Below are 23,246 nucleotides of genomic sequence, written 5' to 3'. Positions count from 1 at the left end.
CTCACTCGCCTCGATTAATTATACGAAAACGCAAAATAATTGTTTGTAAATTTTTGTCAAGTCAAATTAATAAGACAAGAGACGACAGTTCGCGCGGTACCTTTCATGTTTGAGTGGTGGGGAGAGTGACCTCGTCTTGCTTGTCCCTTTAAATTTTCGTAATTTTTTCGCGGGAAATTTAAAATAGACTATTATTAAAACTTGCCTGTATAGCTTATAAATAGTTACTGTATGGGTAAAGAAATAAATAGAAACGAAAAAAAATGAGTTTTCTAAATATTTTATATAAAATAAATTATAATTAGAAACATATTTGTCGGGGAATAAAGATAATAAAAGCAATATTTTGTATATCGTTTGTAAACAAGATAAAGTGACCAAGTCGATTTGTAAGAAATGTTTTATTTACGTGTATTTTTTTTACATATGGACTTGAACAAGTGTAAAATCACAATGTGGAGTTTATGTACAAAAAAATAGAGTTGCTGAATTTTTTTTGTAAAAAATATATTACAAGCTTCTAACCATGTCTTCGATCTTAGTTTAATAACTTCTTTAAGTCTTCTTTCTTAGTTTAATAACTTTTCAGGATCCTTTGGAAAAGAGTGAAATATTATGTTTGTCGAAGAATAAGACCTATTTTTGCAGTCTTTGTAAGCACACACATTGCCACCATCTCGTCTTTTCCTGCTACTCGTGTCCTGTTCAGTATTCATATTTAACAATATTTACAAATTAGTACGCAACAAAAACAGTACTAAAATTAAACCTTAAAAACTCTCAAAACTATAAGATATCGAAAAACTCTGAAAACACACTTTAAAAAGGCAAAAATGCAAGAAAACAACTAATCAGATTTGTTTATGTTTAAGCTTGATTAGCACAGCTGATTAGCGTCCTAAAATCATAGGTTATATTTTAGATTAGATAAAATACGCCGTTGTCAGATTTTGAGATTTTATCTGTTTATCTTTGAAATCGATCAACTTAGTCATTCTGTTTCTTTGATATTATCAGTACATTGCGAAAAAAGAACCTAAACCAACCTAAACTAAAAATTTACATTTCCGTATTAACATACGTTACTTATATCCTTCTTATGTTATTAATTTATTTTCAGAAAATCTTGTTTATTTTTCAAAGAAATATACTTGGCAACAGACAAAATGGGACTTGATGGGACCTTTAAATTTTAATATATCTGCGTCTCTCTCGCGAAATTCGACTTCTTTGTTCACTGTCGTCTCTTGTCTTATCTATATACTCTTTGGTCGAGTAAAAATAACTGTCCATAAACTAGAAAATTGCCATAGCGACAACAGCCATCTTAATTGCCATTTTATTGAAAAATCGCTTATTATTCAAAATTTGAGCTAAATAGGCATAGGAAACCCTAATATAGTTTGAAAGAGCATTTGAATCTGCTTCGATTTATTTTAAAAAATACAGGGTGTTGTATTTGAAATAACGAAGTTTTTATATAAAATAAACCCTTAAAATAGATCAGCAATTTTTGGTACTCCTGTATAAATTTAAATAAGCAATAACATTTTTCAGTAAAGTCTATTTCTTTACCTTTAAACTCAGTACAATAATTAATTCTGAAAAGCAATGTATACAGGGTGTTAATAATATATTGTATTGTAGCATGCATATTTAAATATCTCAAAAACCAAAGATTTTCAACATATTCAACACTTATAATAAATGTCTTTTTTTAAGAAGAAATATAACTTTGGTATATACCTTAGTTCTGAAACACCCTGTATATTTCAAAATAATTATAAATTGTGCACATTGCCTTCCTACATATACTCATAAAATACGAGGCATGTTTTTTAAGTAAGTACCGTTTTGCGATTCCGCCGCCGCAGCGCTACGGTCGGCGTTCCGCGCATGCGCGCTGGTTACCTACATCTCTTGTCTATGCACAGACGCCAGTACAGTCTGATTCTTCATTGTATACGTTGTTTATTGAGTGTTTAAGATGCCTCCGACAATCGTGAGCCCCGCCGATTGTGAAGTACGGGCTGTCATACGATTTCTTAGTGCTAAAGGCGTAAAACCGATCGATATTCATCGTGAGATCTGTGAAGTTTACGGACAAAACATTATGAGTGATGGAATGGTAAGGAAATGGGTGAGAGCATTTAAAGATGGCCGCACAAATGTGCATGATGAAGAACGGAGTGGGCGTCCTTCGGTCGTTAATGAAGATTTGGTGCAGAAAGTGGACGAAAACGTGAAAGAAAACAGACGCTTCACAATTTCATCATTGTGCGACTACTTTCCTCAATGTTCTCGTAGTGTTTTGCATCGCATTGTGACCGAGAACTTGAATTACCGGAAATTGTGTTCACGTTGGGTTCCGAAAATGTTGACGGATTTTTACAAAATCCAACGTTTAGGCAGTGCATTGACTTGCCTTGAGCAGTACCACAATGAAGGTGAAGATTTTTTAGACAAAATTGTTACTGGTGACGAAACATGGGTGGCCTACGTCACACCAGAATCGAAATAACAGTCCATGGAATGGCGACATTCATCATCACCCAAAACAGTGAAGTTTACGCAAACAATTTCTGCCCGGAAAATCATGTGCACAGTTTTTTGCGACAGAAAAGGAGTATTGCTAGTGGAGTTTCTGCCTCGTAATGAGACAATCAATGCAGCATCTTATTGTGAGACATTGAACAATCTGCGCCGTGCAATCCAAAACAAAAGACGTGGCAAGTTGAGTAAGGGTATTGTTTTGCTGCATGACAATGCCCGTCCACATGTGGCTAATCGGACCAAAAGATCTCATCAAATCTTTTAAATGGGAAACTCTAGATCATCCTCCATACAGCCCTGATCTGGCGCCCAGTGACTACCATTTATTCCTGCACTTGAAGAAACACCTGGGCGGTCAGCGTCTTCAAGACGATAACGAAGTCAAAACAGTTGTGATACAGTGGTTAACCAGTCAGGCGGCAGAATTTTATGAGGAGGGTATTGAAAAACTGGTGCCACGTTATGACAAGTGCCTCAATATTCACGGAAATTATGTAGAAAAGTAGATTAAGGTACAGGCTTTCATGTAAAAATAAATTTATTGCGATATCTTTGCACGTTTTTTTTTAAATTCCAAAACGGTACTTACTTAAAAAACATGCCTCGTATATTGTTTCTACATCTTTCCGTTTTCGTATAATCAACCGAGGCGAATGAGCTGCTCCACCCTGTATACAGGGTATCTAGGGTGCCAGGGCTGTGTTAAAACTATTAGTTTTTAATCAAGGAGCCTTGGAAAAGTGAAAAATACTATACTTTTTAAGCGCAAATATTTAAAGTCAGCAAAAATAAAAAATTGTGGTCATTTCCGGTAAAATAGGAAGTGACCGAAAATAATTGAATACGTCAATCAATCCTGATTTATGTCATATACATACATACAAAATCTCGTTTTTTGTCTGAAAAAAATAAAAAAGTTTTAGGGGGTGAGATATACTTTGGAAAAACACCCGGTATAGTAAAATTTACCTAAAAATCCGGTACCACCAGTGACTAAAATATTTTTTCCTCTAAGAAACTCAACTACCTCACTACCATTTTCATCGACTCTTAAATCGTTGGGTTTTAAATAGTTATATATAGGATAGTCATAATCTTCTGGAGTATAGTGCCCATTTCTAATTTTTTCTAAATTCTCGGGAAGTTTTTTTCTGAAAACCGTTGGTAATTTTGACTCTTCAGCCATCTTGATTCTTCGGACCTATCTAAAAATAAGAAAAAAAATATTTATTAGTTCTTCTAGAACTTAATATTAGAAATTGAGAATTTTTGTAATAAAATATTATAGTTAAAATAAAATATTATAGTTAATTATTCTTGAGCCTTTAAAAGTCTATTACGCTGTACTTTCGCATCGCTCTCAGGGGTTGGGTAAAGCAGGTGTGTGGCCGAAGGAAATATATATTATATTTCAGAAATTTTTGAGGCCAAAATTTGATCGGTAGCCATACTTTGGTGACAAGATTTCGAGGTGACACCAAGCGAATTTTTATGTTTTTTGTGAATACTGTTTTGTTTTAAATTTATAAACTGTGTTGTTTAGTATGGTGAGATGTTCAGCGTATGGTTGCAAAAGCTGAAGCGAGAAAAAAATGACTGGAATTACATTTTACAGGTAAAAGTTGATACACAACTTGTGCTATGTATAGCCATAAAATGTACATTTTTTTCATTATACCAGTAAAAATATGTAAAATGCTTTTAATATATGTCTTGTACCACATCCAAAGCCAACTATTTTTATTAATTCGAAGTAGTATTTTCAATATCCTATATTATAATTAATTAATGTTTGAAACTATAAATAATGCTACTCAGACAGGATTTCTTCAGGGGCGTAGGGTATTATAATCAGAGAAATACAATTTCTCCAATAAACATTTTTTTATATATTTTACATGTAAAAAAATGTATAAAGTATTGTTATCAAATATGTAAAATAATAATTGTAAACTATGAAAAAAACGTGAAAAATTTTGGATATAAAAAATCTATATGTATAGTTGTTACATAAAACTTAAATTTACCTGCTAACTGCCAAGATTGTGGACAAACTTGTGGTGGGGTACTTGTTACAATATAATGTTTTTAATAAATAATAAATAATGTTTTTTTTAAATATCCTTTCAAAAAATTTGCTAGTTTAGGTGTATAATAATAGTTTCAGTGAGTAATTAATAAAAATTTAAAAATAAATAAATAAAATAACACAAAGCTTCTACAATTGTTTTTTTTTGCGGAAAATTCGGATATACTTATAATTGAAGGCAACAAATATTAAAAATTACATTATTCATTGAATCCGTAGGCAAGTGTGAAGGGGATTGCCTAGATTCATTATTATACCGTATGATCGAAAAAAAACGGCGTCCAGTTGGCTTGTAAATGACTGTCGATGACATTCCTCGCAGCCTTTTTTCGATGTCATTTTATATAGTTTTTATGTCATTTTATATGTAGAATTATATGGGGAATGTCATCGATCGTCATTTCCAAACAAACAGGATGCCGTTATTTTTCGATCATACGGTATTTCAAAATTGTGTTATATATTGGGTATATATGAAAAAGAAAGAAATAGTGAGGCAAATGTATAAAAAAGAAGAAAAAATATTAAAAGGCTCAGCCCTCAACAACTCGTAACCGTATACACCAGTGTACACCAGTGCAGACACGCACACTCACACTCACAAAACCACACCTACACTAGTGCACACTGTTGTAACTGCCTTCAGGCTTCATCAGTACGGTAAGGAATCAGGAAGCGAAGAAACCGATCCCAAAACACAAAAAAACCAGGAAGCAAACGATGCAACGAGGCACCGTGTGCAATCCTGGTTGTTACGCCACTGGCTTTGCCCGATCCTGTCGTGTTAAGCCACACTTAAAATTCCAAACACACGTGTTTTGATTAAGGCTTGATTAAGGTTTGTAGAGCTTCAGCATTTGTCATAAAATAGTGAGCAATTTGTTACAAAACCATATAAATTATGTATCACTGTAATCGCAAAACTTCAAACTATTTCCGTATTGTAACGGAATTTTAAATTATGTCTTTATTTTCGAGAAAATTTAGTTCAAACATAAGGAATATTTTGTTGATGTTTGACCATCAAAATCTTAAAAATAAAGAAGCTGCCTAAAAAATGTACTACAATACTGATATAGTATAATCCTTTATCTTTAATTTCCTTCTTAATTTGTGTAAAAATACCTGGCCAGTTTTACATAAAACGTTAAATGCCCAACGCTTATTTTGCTACTTTTTCGGACTAGTGATATTGGATTCTTAATATTTTGATTGAAAAATATAATATTCTGCACAAGTTCAGAAAAAATTATAATACTCATAATCATTGTAAGACAATAGCAATGTTTTGAAATATTCAAAAGTATCAAAACGATGCTAATTTAATTTAAAAAAATGCAGTTTACGCATGCAGTGATTATAATTATTGTTTTCACGACCTTTAAATCAAAAATTATTGTTTACATTATGCTTTTTTTGAATTCGTATATACTTAAAATTAACCTAGTAAACCGAAAAAGTTATTTTTAAATTCGATTTTTAAAAATAATTAGATTTTATTTAAATATATACATATATGACGGTGATCGAAAAAAAACGGCGTCAAAGATTGCTGGCAAATGAAAATCGATTATAATACTTGTCAAAAATCAACGCTAATTGTATTAGAAAGATTAAAAAAAGATATTTTTTTAATCTTTTTTTTATAATATGTTTTTCTCCAATTTCAAACTACACCATTGAAAAATTATTTTTACTTAATATAAAAATAAATTACAAGCTTCTTAAGGCTCACTGGCAGTAAACGCTATTAAAAATAGAGTACGAGCTAAGTAAATGGAGTCTAGGGCTTGACTTTGGCAAAATTACCATCGATTGTCATTCTCCAGCCGTCTTTGACGCCGTTTTTTTCGATTGTATATACAGAGAATTCTTGCACGTACTATCTTTATTGTTTGACTAATACCACACTAATGATAAGTAAAAATACAAGTTATGTAATCGTATTTATTTGTGAGATTTTGCTCTTTATAACAGTCGCTTTTATGTAAACCTGAGTACTACGATAGAACGAAGGAGTCATGAGAGAAATCCAGTGTTTTATTTGGAGAATGCGTGCTACATTCTGATATCAGAGGTGGGATCGACCTACGAAAAGTACTAAAACAGTTTTAAAAAGTGCCGATATGGGTTGTGTGTGAATCCATGAGTGCTGCAAGGAGATTAAACCATAAAGCAACAAGTCCAGTAGTGTTAGTGAATAAAAAAAAATAATACAGGAAAATTTGAAAACTGGCTATTACTACTTCAAAAAAAAAACCCAGGGCTGTTACGATATGTGCAAGATGCATACTATAAGACATCTTTGCTAAAAATAGATTTTTTGAGTGGTCATGTTGATGTAAAATCTAAAGCAAATGACAGTGAAACTTTGGAGGATACCTTTGGACAAGATAAATATGCACAGGTATCAATCAAGTTACGAATAAAAACGTTTTGGTTGTGTGTTGGTGATAAAGGATTTAAAGGTCCTGCCAGTCTAAATTATCTAAATTAGTTTTTTGTGGATCTGCCCAAGCTCACCTGATGATGGAGTAGGGCTCCGAAACCGGTAGCGAGAGCAGGTTGATTATTAAACCACATTATGACAAACACAGCGTAGAATTAAATTTCTATATCAGCAGTTAAGTAGCAAGAATCCTTATATAATTTTATTATATACCTATACTGCAAGAAATTTGTTTTCTATTTTATAATTTGGCTTGCCTGAAAAAAAGCCTTTTACCATCCTTTTACTATCGATAGTTACGCCTCGGTGGAACGAAAGTACTATCATTGCACGCAGGCCGCAATCTCCCGTTCGGGACTTAATATCTAGCCGATACGACAGATTATAGAGATTATAAACTTTGCTTTTTGTTTATTGTTTTGTTTTTCGTGGTTCCAATTTTCGGAATCGGGCACTAGTTAGGTTACTAGTTTGCGCACATAGCACGCCCACTTATGGCCTCTAAAATTGTGCACAGCGCCTGACCGGCACAGTTATTAGAGAGTTATCGGAAAACCGAATAGCGTCATGCAGTATTTACGCGTACCTTATCATGGTTACGATATGCGCGAGTCAATTTTTAACGCAACACCCGCTAATAACGTTACCGCCTGACGTAATTTGCGGATCAATTACACCAAGCGTTATTTCTGAATAACGTTTAAAAATTGCTTAAATGGGCATGTGCGGGTGTTGACAACCGGGAATGGCCGGCGAGATTTTTATTTTAGGTTATGTTTTGAATTGTTTTGAATTATTACTTTAGTTTTATTTGGTAATTTGATATTTAAGTAGCTGGGATTAGTTTTAATTAAATAAATATGGCCCAAAATATGGATTCCACCTCTTCCAATATTAAAGAACCTATAAAGAGGCTTATTATAGGTTTACAGCAGATGACGACTTATCCCTACTAAGAAAATTTGTTGCTTGTTGCCCTAACAAACCCACTGACAGACGTTGAACAATAAAAACACTGGAAATAAGCACTTTAGCCCTTTAGTTTTAAAATACCTAGTAAACAAAACAATTTCAAAGTTTTAAATTAAAAGTTAGGTTAAGTTTAAATAGCGGACGCGACGCGAACAGAATTCTTTCCGATCCGATAACTATTATATAAATGAAGAGAGTTAATACCTCCTCACGTAAAGGAAATAACACCTGGCCTTATTAACGTCCATGCACGCTATTCGGTTTAGCGATATCTCTCTATTACGCTGTTTATTGTTATTTTACACGAGTTTATTTTTGCGCACAGGAAATTTGACTCGTTTGCACATCGTCATAAAAAACAATTTTCGTACCACGAATTAGGAACAAGATTTTTATTTGTATACTTATAGGATACCTAATCTGTGTCGATACTTTCCGACAATCTTTCCGTGGTTGTCATTTTGTGGATCTGCCTAAGCTCACCTGATGATGGAGTAGGGCTCCGAAACTCCGAAACCGGTAGTGAGAGCAGAGTGATCATTATGACAAACACAGCGTAGAATTAAATTTCTATATCAGTAGTTAAATGGCAAGAATCCTTATATAATTTTATTAATCAGTTTTCTTAGAGCTGTTCATTTTTAGTGAATCAATAATTGGAACAATATATCTAACAGTTTAAAATATCACCAATGAATTTATGTTCATGACGTTAATTAAAATTCTATCAGCAACAATCTCTATCAAAGAAGAAAAACAAAATTATATTACAATAGAAACGCGTTTTGATTTTTAGGAGTTGGAAAAAATTCAACTATATTTTCATGCTTTTTTTAATTTTCTCTAAAACGGTACGGAAATTTAGAAAAGTATAAAAAGGATTAACCATTTTAGAACAAGCAAAAATTTTTATGACGAATGCGTTTTTCTCAAAATCTCAATAATAAAAAAGTTTTCCTCTTTTAAAGACTATCCGGGGACATATATTAGCTAATTTAGAAATCTAAAAATACTATCAGATAGTTCTGATGAGGTAGCTATGAGAGTGTGCAATTAGTTTTTGGATTTTCTAAAAAATAACGACAGGAAAAAAATAAATGTTTGTAAAATTTTTCTTTTAACCTTAAATTATTACAAAAATATTTTACCTGTAGAGCACTTTTAGTAGAACAACAGTGATACGAAAGATAATAGTTGTTTCTGCAGTAATAACCCTACTTACTAAAACGAGTAAACTATATGCATTCCTTTCAATGTAAATTAAAAATGTATCTGCTTTAATAAATTTTTAAATAAGCATTCAATTGCATTTTCCATTAATTAAACGTAAAAAAAAACGGATAATACTGTTTTTACGTAATTGGCGTATTGTAGTCTAAAAAAAATAACGTGCTTTATGATGCTTCTAAAACCAAAGCAGGGACAGGGATAGGAGTATTTTAACATGCGTACAACTTATCTCGGATAGGAACTATCGGAAACAAGAAATAGCCATCTTATATTGCCTAGGTTTTCTTCATCTCAGTCATGACTGATATTTAAGTCTGATAATACCATGGTATTATCACACAAGATGCCAAATGTAGAAACGAGAAAAACTTACGCATTGAAAATTATACCAAAAATTAAAACACGTATACACGACGAGGCTGCTGCTATACCAGAAAATAAATTTCTTTTTACATTGTGTAAGAAAGTATATACCTGAAAAGCTAATAACAGTGTATTTCACAGAGGATTGGGCTGTGATTGGGCCAGCTGGACTGAGTCAATCAGGAAGTCTTTAAGTTTCTCAAAATCGTAGCCTATTCAAGATCAAATTACCGTTATCGATAATGGAAATAAAACAGTAGAACCCTGTGAAAGTGAGCCATTTTTTTTTAGTAAAAATTCAGATGACCGACCCTTTGATATATTGATCTTTATAAAATTTCGATCAAGACAATTTCAATTTTTTTAAAAAACAAGGAGGCAAAAGAGTTTTTTTTCTCGAGCAAAAATCACCCCTTTACTTATACATGGTGCTACAACTTCGAGGTACGAGCATTGGTATCTCGGTTTATTTATAATAACTACGATTAATATTATGCATATTTTTAGCTCGTACACTGAGAATTTCAAATTCACAATAAAAAAATTAAAATAATATCTTTAAATTGCTGAGCTGGATATTATTTATTTGGATCTTTCAATTGGCTCGATTTTCCTAATTCAATGTTAATTAGCGCTGATCAATATTGTTGCATGAATATAATTGGATTAAATATTTAAGAAACCAGGGTCGGACTTGAAAATATTTTAAAAAATCTTTATAAATAGTTTTTGTTGTTGTTAAGATTTACCCAAACAAACAAAAACTATAAAAGTGTGTCATATCGTTGAACTCAGGAGACCGAGTTCTTTCAAAAACTGAAATAAAAATGCAGGTCCGTATTTAAAAAAATGAAGTTAGCCTCTGTATCTCACAAATTATCAAGTTAATTTGAAAATCTAAAATACGTCATCAGATAGCCCTAATAAAGTGGCTATGAGAATATGCAATTAGTTTTTGATTTTCTAAAAAAGTAACGACAGGAAAAAATAAAATTGATTTTCAAAAAATCGTTTTCCAAAAACTCAGCAATCCTTGAAATTTTAAAAATTTTTGATAGCATCTTGGTGAACATCCCAAGGCACTACTTTGCCCCAATTTAACCATCTTCGTATCTATTACGGGTTTCGAGATACAAATGCTCGTACCTCGAATTTGTAGCACCCCTGTATATTAATAAATAAAATATATTTCTTTGTTATGGTCATTTTGTTTTTGTAGATTTGGGCCGGTTGCCTGTTATTCCCAGGCCGGTTTCCACTTCCCCATCCACCCCTGAATCTTATCCGATGGTCAAGCAGCATTAAAATGATCAATTCAGTAACCATCAATTCGCAGCTGGTCAATGAATGCATAGGTAGCTGCAACAAATTAATAAAAAGAAAATAAAGCCACTCCTACCTGGATGCCAGGCCACGAAAAGATAGAAGGCATGGGCGCCGGAAGAATGAAATTTAGGGAGGGGGGGCAAGGTAAAAATGAAAAAATTGACATTTTGGTGGTATTGGGAAAAACTGAAATCGTCCGATTTTCACCAAAATAATGGTATACACCCTATTTTGAAGTCGTAGATTACGAATCTGAACTTTTTCTTGGCGGTCTCTTACCGTTTATCAGAAATACGGAAAATAATTTCAATATCGAAGATTTTCTTAATTTCTCATATTTTTAAAGTTTTCTAGCACATATTTTGTTAGGTATTCAATAATCAATAATGTTTTTGCTATTTTCTGTTACTTTTAACCAATTCTATGCATAATAGAGAAAATTTTGCTAAAATAAATTTGTATACAATCTGAAAATGTTAGGTTATAGCTTTGTTCGGGTTCTTAGTTATTACCGATTCAGAATCGTCCAAGAACTCTGCAGCGCATACGCAAATGAAATAATGTCTTCATATTTCCTTCTGCGCATACGCATCACAGTTCTAGGACGGTTCAGAATCGGTAATAAGCAGAAACCCGAAGTAAACTTATGTGTTTCTGGCATTTAAAGCAACGCTGCCAATGCTAAACCTAAATTTAGCGTGTTTTTCCCTCATTCTGGAATTAAGAAAGGCGGTCGCCTGAAGAACGGCTCCTTCCCACTTAACTGATATTTTACCAACGAGATCTGACTATTTATACCCACGAAGTTGCACGAAGAGTTTGATTACATTGGTTATTAACTTCCATGCAGAGGGTGTTAATCTTTTGTTGTTATATTATATCCAAAAGATTAACCCCTCCGCAAAAAGTTAAAAACCATGTAATCAAAACTCTTCCACTATATTTTGTGGATATAATTGTATATTTAATTACTGTCGATCTCATAATAGGTAATTTATTTAAAATCCTAATCACTTGAAAAAAATAGAAGATATGGCAACGTTGTAAATTTTCAAATTTCTAGATTAGGTCTAGGAAAAATCTTTTGTCTCTCTTATTACATAGGAGAAAGAAGGATATATCAAATGTCAAACTTCCATCTGGTCTCAATTTTCTTTGCTATTTTGTTAAGAAAAGTGTTTTCAGTAAAATGTTGGACATTTTCTATCCCCAATCAAGTGTGGCTTTTAGATAAACTTTTAGATAATATAATGAAAACATAGTGAAATTATTACTTTATAGGGCCGAAATAAAGAAAAATTCAATGTTGAAATAATTTTCCGTTTTTCTGAAAAACGGTAAGAGACCGCCAAGAAAAAAGTAGATTCGTAATCTACGACCTCAAAATAGTGTGTATACCAATTTGGTGAAAATCGAACGATTTCCAGTTTCCCAATAATTACCACATTTTTTATTATTTTACAGGTAGATAACACCTAAAAATTTCATAATAATGATTATTTTTTTACAGATGGATGTAAGAAGATAGCTTTTATTTTTATTGTTTCAGTGATCCAGGGGGGGGGGGCAAATGCCCCCTCTTGCCTCCCCTGTCCGGCACCCATGATAGGAGGTAATGAAAAAGTAAATGATCTAGCTAGAAAAGGAGCTAACACTCCCCTAACCGGACCAGAACCGTTCTGCTTGCCTGAAGAACCTGGAAGACTCCATTCGTAACCTTGAATGGAACAGTCTGGAACAGAAGACACTCGAAGAGATTTCCCAGAACTTACAAGGGTTGTCACATGGTTTTTAACATGACACTGTCTCCTCACTCCTCAATGAACAACTAGTACAGTAAATTGAAGATAAGAAACAACAGCAAATACAGATTCTGTAGGGAAAATGGAGTTACATCAGAAAATATCATCACTAAGTGCCCCGAGAGGAATAGAGGACCACAATACGTGCTATAAACTTTGGTATATACAAGGGTACAACTGATATCGGAGATGGAGAACTAACCTCTGTAAAACCGTCTCAAATACTGGCTTTTTCCAAAGCTCTGAGACTGTATACTGAGTTATACCCCTGGTTATACCTATAAAAATCAGTGTGAATTATTTCTAAAATTTTAAAATCCTTATCAGAATTTTTTTTAATTAATTCAGGCTATACAAAATAAACAAAAATATATTTCAACACCTAGTTTCTAAAATAGATAATATCACTTTCTATAAAGCAGAAATAAAACACATTTATATTATCTGCACAGATTTTTCTTATTCTATATGGAATTCATTTTATTTTTTAACAATTATTTATTTTATATTTATCCGTGCCATTATTTTTTTAATTTATAAAAATTCCTTCACCATTTTGTCAAGAAAATTGTCATTTAAAATATCAAAGACACTATTACATATTTCTATAAGACTAAAAGTACTATGAATCATTTCTAATGATTAAAAACAAATATTTTGAAGTGATTTTTAACACTAATAAGCTGTAGACAAAGTTAAAACAACAAGTTTTTCAAGTCAACTCTAGCATTCTAGTTCCTGCGATTTAAGATTAAAATTTTTGATTTAAATTATTTTCTTTAAAATTAAGTAATTTTCGTGTCAATATAATGTACCGTATGACCGAAAAAAAAACGGCGATGGCTATGAAATGAACATCGATGACATATAAATTTACATGTATACCATTTACAGACCCATATAAATTTACATATAAAATGACAGCGATCTTCATTTCATAGCCATCGCTGACGCCGTTTTTTTTTCGATCATACGGTAATTTAAATCGTTTATATCACTTACAATCTACAAAAATGAGAAAACGGAACCAGAATTCAATGTCAGATTAGGCAAGAAACCCCCCGTTTCTGTAAAGTGGCTCCACTATCAACTAAATTCCGTGGCTTCTATATGAACTAAATGCATTCCGTAATGTGGCGCCTCAGATATGAAGCGAAGAGTATTTGAACTATTTTTTAAGATGAAATGCAGAAATCTATACTGATTAAAAAATAGAGATGTCTGTAGTTTAGAGACTGATGCTTTTCATTTTGTGGAAATTTTATGGGACGTAATTTGAAAGTTTCGATAGATGCACAATTTACTAATTGTTTGTTAATTTCTAGCTCTTATTAAAAATAATTTAAGCATATTAAAATGCTTATTTCGCCACTTGCCCTATGAGAATATACCCACAGGACATTTTTGAAGAGTTGAATCCGCCTCAGAGGTATAGATTATATATTTTTTACTCTTTTCCGTTGGCAAATTTCGGCGAGGTCAAGCCCTAGACGTCATTTACTTGGCTCGTAGATACTTTTTATTTTTTTAATGGCGTTTACTGTCAGTAGGTTTTAATTTATCTTTATATCGGTGGAGTACAAATTATTTTTAAATTGTGTTTGTAGCTTAAAATTGGAGATAAAATATTTTTTTGGAATTAGAATAGTGTTAATTTTTAGTAAATCACGTTTAGAGATTGGCCTTCCCAAAACTGCTATCGATAGTCATCCTCCAGGCGCTCTGTCGCGGTTTTTTTTTGATCATACGGTGTTATTACTGTTAAAGATACAATATTCGAGGTTTTACCTCTGATTTTACCTCTATATCAAGGTAGATTAGGTAAGAGTATTGATACACAGGGCGTCCCAGAAATAAGTGCAAGTATTTTAACTGGTTGTATAGTTCAACCCCAGAAACACGCCTATAAGGTTTTTTTCGCGAAAAAAAATTTGAAAATTCGAATTTTTTGGAATTTTTTTTAGTTTTTAATTAAAAAACATAATTTCTTGATAATATGGCAACATAGGTATTAGATTAAATCTACTCTGTGAAACAAAATCCTGAAAAGATCCAGTGTTCTCAAAATTTTAGCAAAAATATTTGTTTTGGGAATTTCAAAGTAAAATAACTCGGACTTATTTGAAAACGACAAAGAGGAAATATGTTTCTTTTATCGAGATCTACCACCAAAATAAAAACACTAAAATCACCACAATACACCAAAAACACTTTTTATTTTTACACTGGACGCGCGTTTCGCAATATTTTTTCCTCTAAGAAACTCAACTACCTCACTACCATTTTCATCGACTCTTAAATCGTTGGGTTTTAAATAGTTATATATAGGATAGTCATAATCTTCTGGAGTATAGTGCCCATTTCTAATTTTTTCTAAATTCTCGGGAAGTTTTTTTCTGAAAACCGTTGGTAATTTTGACTCGTCAGCCATCTTGATTCTTCGGACCTATCTAAAAATAAGAAAAAAATATTTATTAGTTCTTCTAGAACTTAATAATTAAAAATTGAGAACTTATGTAATAAAATATTATAGTTAAAATAAAATATTATGGTTAATTATTCTTGAGCCTTTAAAAGTCTATTAGGCTGTACTTTCGCATCGCTCTCAGGGGTTGGGCAAAGCGGGTGTATGGCCGAAGGAAATATATATTAGATATATTTCAGAAATTTTTGAGGCCAAAATTTGATCGGTGGCCATACTTTGGTGACAAGATTTCGAGGTGACACCAAGCGAATTTTTATGTTTTTTGTGAATACTGTTTTGTTTTAAATTTATAAACTGTGTTGTTTAGTATGGTGGGATGTTCAGCCGTATGGTTGCAAAAGCTGAAGCGAGAAAAAAATGACTGGAATTACATTTTACAAGTAAAAGTTGATACACAACTTGTGCTATGTAGTCATAAAATGTACATTTTTTTCATTGTACCAGTAAAAATATGTAAAATGCTTTTAATATGTCTTGTATAACACCCAAAGCCAACTATTTTTATTAATTCCAAGTAGAATTTTTATGTTTTTTGTGAATACTGTTTTGTTTTAAATTTATAAACTGTGTTGTTTAGTATGGTGGGATGTTCAGCCGTATGGTTGCAAAAGCTGAAGCGAGAAAAAAACGACTGGAATTACATTTTACAGGTAAAAGTTGATACACAACTTGTGCTATGTAGTCATAAAATGTACATTTTTTTCATTATACCAGTAAAAATATGTAAAATGCTTTTAATATGTCTTGTATAACATCCAAAGCCAACTATTTTTATTAATTCCAAGTAGTATTTTCAATATCCTATATTATAATTAATTAATGTTTGAAACTATAAATAATGCTACTCAGACAGGATTTCTCCAGGGGCGTTGGGTATTATAATCAGAGAAATACAATTTCTGCTATAAACATTTTTTTATATATTTTACATGTAAAAAAATGTATAAAGTATTGTTATCAAATATGTAAAATAATAATTGTAAACTATGAAGAAAACATGAAAAATTTTGGATATAAAAAATCTATATGTATAGTTGTTACATAAAACTTAAATTTACCTGCTAACTGCCAAGATTTGCTCGGGGTGGACAAACTTGTGGTGGGGTACTTGTTACAATATAATGTTTTTAATAAATAATAAATAATGTTTTTTTTAAATATCCTTTCAAAAAATTTGCTAGTTTAGGTGTATAATAAATAATAGTTTCAGTGAGTAATTAATAAAAATTTAAAAATAAATAAATAAAATAACACAAAGCTTCTAGAATTGTTTTTTTTTGCGGAAAATTCGGATATACTTATAATTGAAGGCAACAAATATTAAAAATTACATTATTCATTGAATCCGTAGGCAAGTGTGAAGGGGATTGCCTAGATTCATTATTATACCGTATGATCGAAAAAAAACGGCGTCCAGTTGGCTTGTAAATGACTGTCGATGACATTCCTCTCAGTCTTTTTTCGATGTCATTTTATATAGTTTTTATGTCATTTTATATGTAGAATTATATGGGGAATGTCATCGATCGTCATTTCCAAACAAACAGGATGCCGTTATTTTTCGATCATACGGTATTTCAAAATTGTGTTATATATTGGGTATATATGAAAAAGAAAGAAATTGTGAGGGAAATGTATAAAAAAGAAGAAAAAACATTAAACGGCTCAGCCCTCAACAACTCGTAACCGTATACACCAGTGTACACCAGTGCAGACACGCACACTCACACTCACACAACCACACCTACACTAGTGCACACTGATGTAACTGCCTTCAGGCTTCATCAGTACGGTAAGGAATCAGGAAGCGAAGAAACCGATCCCAAAACACAAAAAAACCAGGAAGCAAACGATGCAACGAGGCACCGTGTGCAATCCTGGTTGTTACGCCACTGGCTTAGCCCGATTCTGTCGTGTTAAGCCACACTTAAAATTCCAAACACACGTGTTTTGATTAAGGCTTGATTAAGGTTTGTAGAGCTTTAGCATTTGTCATAAAATAGTGAGCAATTTGTTACAAAACCATATAAATTATATATCACTGTAATCACTAAATTTCAATCTATTTCCGTATTGTAACGGAATTTTAAATTATGTCTTTATTTTCGAGAAAATTTAGTTCAAACATAAGGAATATTTTGTTGATGTTTGACCATCAAAATCTTAAAAATAAAGAAGCTGCCTAAAAATGTACTACAATACTGATATAGTATAATCCTTTATCTTTAATTTCCTTCTTAATTTGTGTAAAAATACCTGGCCAGTTTTACATAAAACTTTAAATGCCGAACGCTTATTTTGCTACTTTTTCGGACTAGTGATATTGGATTCTTAATATTTTGATTGAAAAATATAATATTTTGCACAAGTTCAGAAAAAATTATAATACTCATAATCATTGTAAGACAATAGCAATGTTTTGAAATATTCAAAAGTATCAAAACGATGCTAATTTAATTTAAAAAAATGCAGTTTACGCATGCAGTGATTATAATTATTGTTTTCACGACCTTTAAATCAAAAATTATTGTTAATATGATGCTTTTTTTGAATTCGAATATACTTAAAATTAACCTAGTAAACCGAAAAAGTTATTTTTAAATTCGATTTTTAAAAACAATTAGATTTTATTTAAATATATACATATATGACGGTGATCGAAAAAAAAACGGCGTCAAAGATAGCTGGCAAATGAAAATCGATTATAATACTTGTCAAAAATTAACGCTAATTTAGAAAGTTTAAAAAAAGATATTTTTTTAATCTTTTTTTTACAATATATTTTTCTCCAATTTCAAACTACACCATTGAAAAATTATTTTTTCTTAATATAAAAATAAATTACAAGCTTCTTAAGGCTCACTGGCAGTAAGCGCCATTAAAAATAGAGTACGAGCTAAGTAAATGGAGTCTAGGGCTTGACCTTGGCAAAATTACCATCGATTGTCATTCTCCAGCCGTTTTTGACGCCGTTTTTTTCGATTGTATATACAGAGAATGCTTGCACGTACTATCTTTATTGTTTGACTAATACCACACTAATGATAAGTAAAAATACAAGTTATGTAATCGTATTTATTTGTGAGATTTTGCTCTTTATAACAGTCGCTTTTTTGTAAACCTGAGTACTACGATAGAAAGAAGGAGTCATTAGAGAAATCCAGTGTTTTATTTGGAAAATGCGGGCTACATTCTGATATCAGAAGTGGGATCGACCTACGAAAAGTACCAAAACAGTTTTAAAACGTGCCGATATGGGTTGTGTGTGAATCCATGAGTGCTGGAAAAGGAAATAAAACCATAACCCAACAAGTCCAGAAGTGTTAGTGAATATAAAAACTGATTCAGGAAAATTTGAAAACTGGCTAGTACTACTTCAAAAAATAGAAAAATAGCCAAGGCTGTTACGATGTGTGCAAGATGCAAACTACAAGACATCTCTGCTAAAATAGATCTTTTGAGTGGCCATTTTGATGTAAAATCATAAGCAGTGAGAAAGTGAAACTTTGGAGAATACATTTGAACAAGATAAGTATACACAGGTATCAATCAAGTTACGAATATAAAAGTTTTATCTCCTGCTAAGTTATCTGAATCATTTTTTAGATCTTATTTTAAGTGAATCAATAATTAGAACAATATAACAGTTTAAAATATCACCGGGGAGCAAGGAAGGAGACTCCACGTGTGTATTTTCTCAGCAGCCAAACAATAAGCTAGAAAATGCCGGCGCTCCCTGGTAACGATGCCCGCAAGGACATCGGCCAATCCTTCCACCACCGGAACCCAATGCAAGGAGCTAAGAACAGAAACAAAAGGCACTTCTCAGAGCTATCTCTGACATTTGCTAGCCTGAACGTCGAAGGATTTACCCGGAACAAACAAGACCTGATCTCCCAACTATGCCAAATTCACAAATGGGACATATTATGCCTACAGGAAACGCATAGGGATGAACAAGCGCACAGGCCTAAAATAGAAGGAATGCGACTCGCTATCGAGACACCACACAACAAATACGGCAGTGCAATCTTCGTCAAGCCCGACAGGTTTTATCGGCTGTATGGGCGGACTTTACCGAGGAATTGGATAAGGCAATCAAAAAGGTCGACGCTACACCTAATCACTACACGGACTTTGTGGACACCCTGCGCAAAGTATCAAGAAAACATTTTCCAAGAGGTTGTAAACAAAACTGTATCCCAGGGCTGACTAGTAACACGAAGGACATACTAACCAAATATGAAGAGCTATATTCCAAGGACCCCTTTAGTGATGAAACAATAACATGCGGAACAACTCTGATGACCACACTTAGCGAGACAAGACAAAAAAAGTGGATAGAGTCCCTAGAAAGGGTGGACATGAAACACAGCAGTAAGATAGCATGGAACCCCATCAAGAAACTTGATGGTGTCCCCAAACAAACCCAAGAACCATCCAAAGTAACAGCCAATCAAGTAGCCCACCAACTCCTCCTAAATGGAAAGCCAACGACAAAAGGTCAGAAAGCACGACTGCATCGAGATATCCGCAGTGAAAATAGATATTTTGGTTCTCCTTTTACAATAAAGGAACTGAACGATGGCATAAATACGCTGAAAAACGGAAAAGCTGCCGGAGTCGATGATATGCGCGTCGAACAAATCAAACATTTTGGGCCAGACACAAAAGAATGGCTCTTACAACTCTTCAACCACTGCCGAGAGAATTTCAGGACACCAAAGCTATGGAAAAAGTTAGAAGTAGTTGCCCTCCTAAAACCAGGGAAAGATCCCAACTCTGCGAACAGCTACAGACCAATCTCGCTGCTGTGTCATCTATTTAAACTATATGAAAGACTGATACTAAACCGAATTAGCAACGTCGTCGATTCAAAAATCATACCCCAACAGGCTGGCTTCAAACCTGGTAAATCATGCACCAATCAAGTCTTAGCGCTGACAGAGCATATAGAAAAGGGATATGAAAACAAAGTAATTACGGGGCTGGTCCTCGTCGACCTAACCGCTGCCTATGACACCGTCAACCACAGCAAAATGCTGTCAAAAGTATATAACACAACAGGAGACTACCAATTAATGAAGATAATAGAATCACTCCAGCAAAACCGTCAATTCTATGTCACCCTTGAAGGGAAAAAATCCGCTGGAGATACCAAAGAAACGGCCGAGCCCAGGGAAGCGTGCTGGCTCCGATTTTGTTTAATATCTACACCAACGACCAACCAGCACCGGAAGACACAAAACACTTTGTATACGCTGATGACCTGGGTATTACGGCTCAAGGAAGAACCTTTGAAGAGGTTGAAGCAAGGTTAGAGAGCGCTTTAAACGCCATATCTGCCTACTATGAACTGAACTTCTTAAAACCAAATCCTTCCAAAATACAGGTCTGTGCATTCCACCTTCACACACGACTAGCAAACCGCAAACTTAAGGTCGCTTGGAACGGAGAGACCCTTGAACACACAAATAAACCTGTGTACCTTGGAGTCACACTCGACAGATCTCTAACCTACAAACACTACTGCGAAAAAAACCGTCAAAAAGTGGCTGCGAGGAACAATATATTAAGAAAACGGACCCACAGTAAGCGCTAAACCTGATGTCCTAAGAACGACGGCACAAGCGCTATGTTTCTCCACAGCCGAATACGCCTGCCATGTCTGGTCAAGATCGGCGCATGCCAAAAAGGTCGATGTAAGCCTCAACGAAACTTAGACTTATGACAGCGTACAACTTATCTTAGATAGGAACTATCGGAAACAAGAAATAGCCATCTTATCTGATAGTCAAGCAGCGTTAAAGGCGATCAACTCAGTATCAATCAATTCGAAATTGGTCAAAGAATGCATAGAGAAGCTGAATAAATTAGGCAAAGAAAACAAAGTCCTCTCTACACTGGGTGCCTGCTCACCAAGGGATAGAAGGCAATGAAAAAAGCAAATAATCTAGCTAGGAAAGGAGCGAACACTCCAACTAACTGGACCAGAACCGTTCTGCTTGCCAAGTGGTAACCAACTCAAGGCGGAACTCAAGAACTTGGAAGATTCCATCCGCAACCTGAATGGAAATCTTGCAATGGTCTAAGACACTCGAAGAAGTTTCTGAGGGCTTATGATCAAGAAAAATCACAGATCTTCCTGGGTCTGAGTAAGAACAATCTTCGGATTGTCACGGGGTTTTTAACAGGACACTGTTTCCTCAATGAACATCTCAGTAGATTGAAAACTAAGAAGAAACGGCGAATGCAGATTCTGTGGGGAAGATGGTGAAACACCAGTACACCTCATCACTGAGTGCCGAGACGACAACCATTCGTGCCATGAATTTTGGTACGACTGGATATTGGAGATGGAGAACTACCTTTCTATAAAACCGTCCCAGATACTGGCTTTTGTCAAAGCCCTGGGACTGTATGAGTTTTTGATTCAAGAAAGGGGGACACAATGGATCTGTAAGGTCGAAGTGATTAACCCCCCTCCCACTCATTCTAAATTCTCATTCTAAAAGCCTCAACGAAAACTTGTAGACTTATGACAGGGTGCATGAAGGTTGCTTCGCTGGATAAACTGTACCAAGCAGCAGGTTTTCACAGTCCTAACTCACGTAGGGAGGCACATGAATTCAGCGAGAAGTTTAAAAAAACATTCGACAATCGTCATCCACTTTTCGGGCAATACCAAGAATCTAAAAGACTAAAATCCAGACGACGATTTCTCAGCAGCCCCCTGGATGAACCACCCACAAACTATCCTCTGTCAGAAAGCCTGCCGAGTGGTGCCTCGTTCAACTTTAAAACCCGGAGAATGTTGAACCGCATAAGAACAGGAGTTGCTCCGGTAAAAACCAATCTGATCAGATGGGGCCTTGCGCAACCAAATGACGACAAATGCGACTGTGGGATGATACAAGATATGGAACACCTTCTAAAGTGCGTTAATTGTCCTGCACATTGTAACTCCGACGATTTATCCCAAAGCAAACCCGAAGCATTGGACGTGGCTCAATATTGGGCCGAGAAAATATAGAATGTTCCGGACACGAAAAAGTAAAGAAAGTAAGTAAAATATCACCAATCAATTCAGTTCATGAAGTTAATTAAAATTCAGCAACAATCTATCAAAGAAGGAAAACAAAACTATATTACCATAGAAACAACACGTTTTGATTTTTAGGACTTGGAAAAAATCCAACTATATTTTCATGCTTTTTTTAATTTTCTCTAAAACGGTACGGAAATTTAGAAAAGTATAAAAAGGATTAACCATTTTAGAACAAGCAAACATTTTTATGAAGCATTTTCAGAATGCGTTTTTCTCAAAATCTCAATAATAAAAAAGTTTTTCCTCTTGTAAAGACTATCCGGGGACATATATTAGCTAATTTAGAAATCTAAAAATACTATCAGATAGTTCTGATGAGGTAGCTATGAGAGTGTGCAATTAGTTTTTGGATTTTCTAAAAAATAACGACAGGAAAAAAATAAATGTTTGTAAAATTTTTCTTTTAACCTAAAATTTTTACAAAAATATTTTACCTGTAGAGCACTTTTAGTAGAACAACAGTGATACGAAAGATAATAGTTGTTTCTGCAGTAATAACCCTACTCACTAAAACGAGTAAACTATATGCATTCCTTTCAATGTAAATTAAAAATGTATCTGCTTTAATAAATTTTTAAATAAGCATTCAATTGCATTTTCCATTAATTAAACGTAAAAAAAAACGGATAATACTGTTTTTACGTAATTGGCGTATTGTAGTCTAAAAAAAATAACGTGCGTTATGATGCTTCTAAAACAAAGAAGGGACAGGGATAGTAGTATTTTAACATGCGTACAATTTATCTCGGATAGGAACTATCGGAAACAAGAAATAGCCATCTTATATTGCCTAGGTTTTCTTCATCTGAGTCATGACTGATATTTAAGTCTGATAATACCATGGTATTATCATACAAGATGCCAAATGT

At 33.6% G+C, this 23,246-nt stretch overlaps 1 protein-coding gene and 1 long non-coding RNA gene across 3 annotated transcripts in view; both read right to left on the bottom strand.

The window, feature by feature from the left end:
* The window catches only part of LOC115882575 (fatty acyl-CoA reductase wat-like), a 51,344-nt gene extending 28,441 nt beyond the window's left edge, over nt 1–22,903 (bottom strand). The window contains exons 1-3 of one of the 2 annotated variants that reach the window (XM_030900765.1): nt 22,812–22,903; nt 15,092–15,234; nt 3,523–3,615 (exon numbers count right to left, since the gene is read on the bottom strand). In XM_030900765.1, the coding sequence (XP_030756625.1) occupies nt 3,523–3,615; nt 15,092–15,215 (217 nt within the window). In that variant the 5' untranslated portion in view covers nt 15,216–15,234; nt 22,812–22,903. Of the gene's footprint in view, nt 1–3,522; nt 3,759–9,211; nt 9,300–15,091; nt 15,235–22,811 lie in introns of those variants that run through there. The other variant, XM_030900763.1, reaches the window with a different exon arrangement.
* On the bottom strand, nt 503–721 carry LOC115882576. Its single transcript, XR_004050204.1, has 2 exons — nt 583–721; nt 503–537 (listed from the first exon to the last, which is right to left on the bottom strand). It is a non-coding gene; the product is annotated as an uncharacterized LOC115882576 (long non-coding RNA).
* Nucleotides 22,904–23,246: the final 343 nt, after the last annotated feature.

Source organism: Sitophilus oryzae, unplaced genomic scaffold, assembly GCF_002938485.1.
Source record: "Sitophilus oryzae breed Bouriz unplaced genomic scaffold, Soryzae_2.0 scaffold_1789_pilon_pilon, whole genome shotgun sequence".
Lineage (NCBI taxonomy): Eukaryota > Metazoa > Arthropoda > Insecta > Coleoptera > Curculionidae > Sitophilus > Sitophilus oryzae.
Note: the sequence above shows the minus strand (reverse complement) of the source record. Positions and strands in the feature narration are given on the sequence as shown.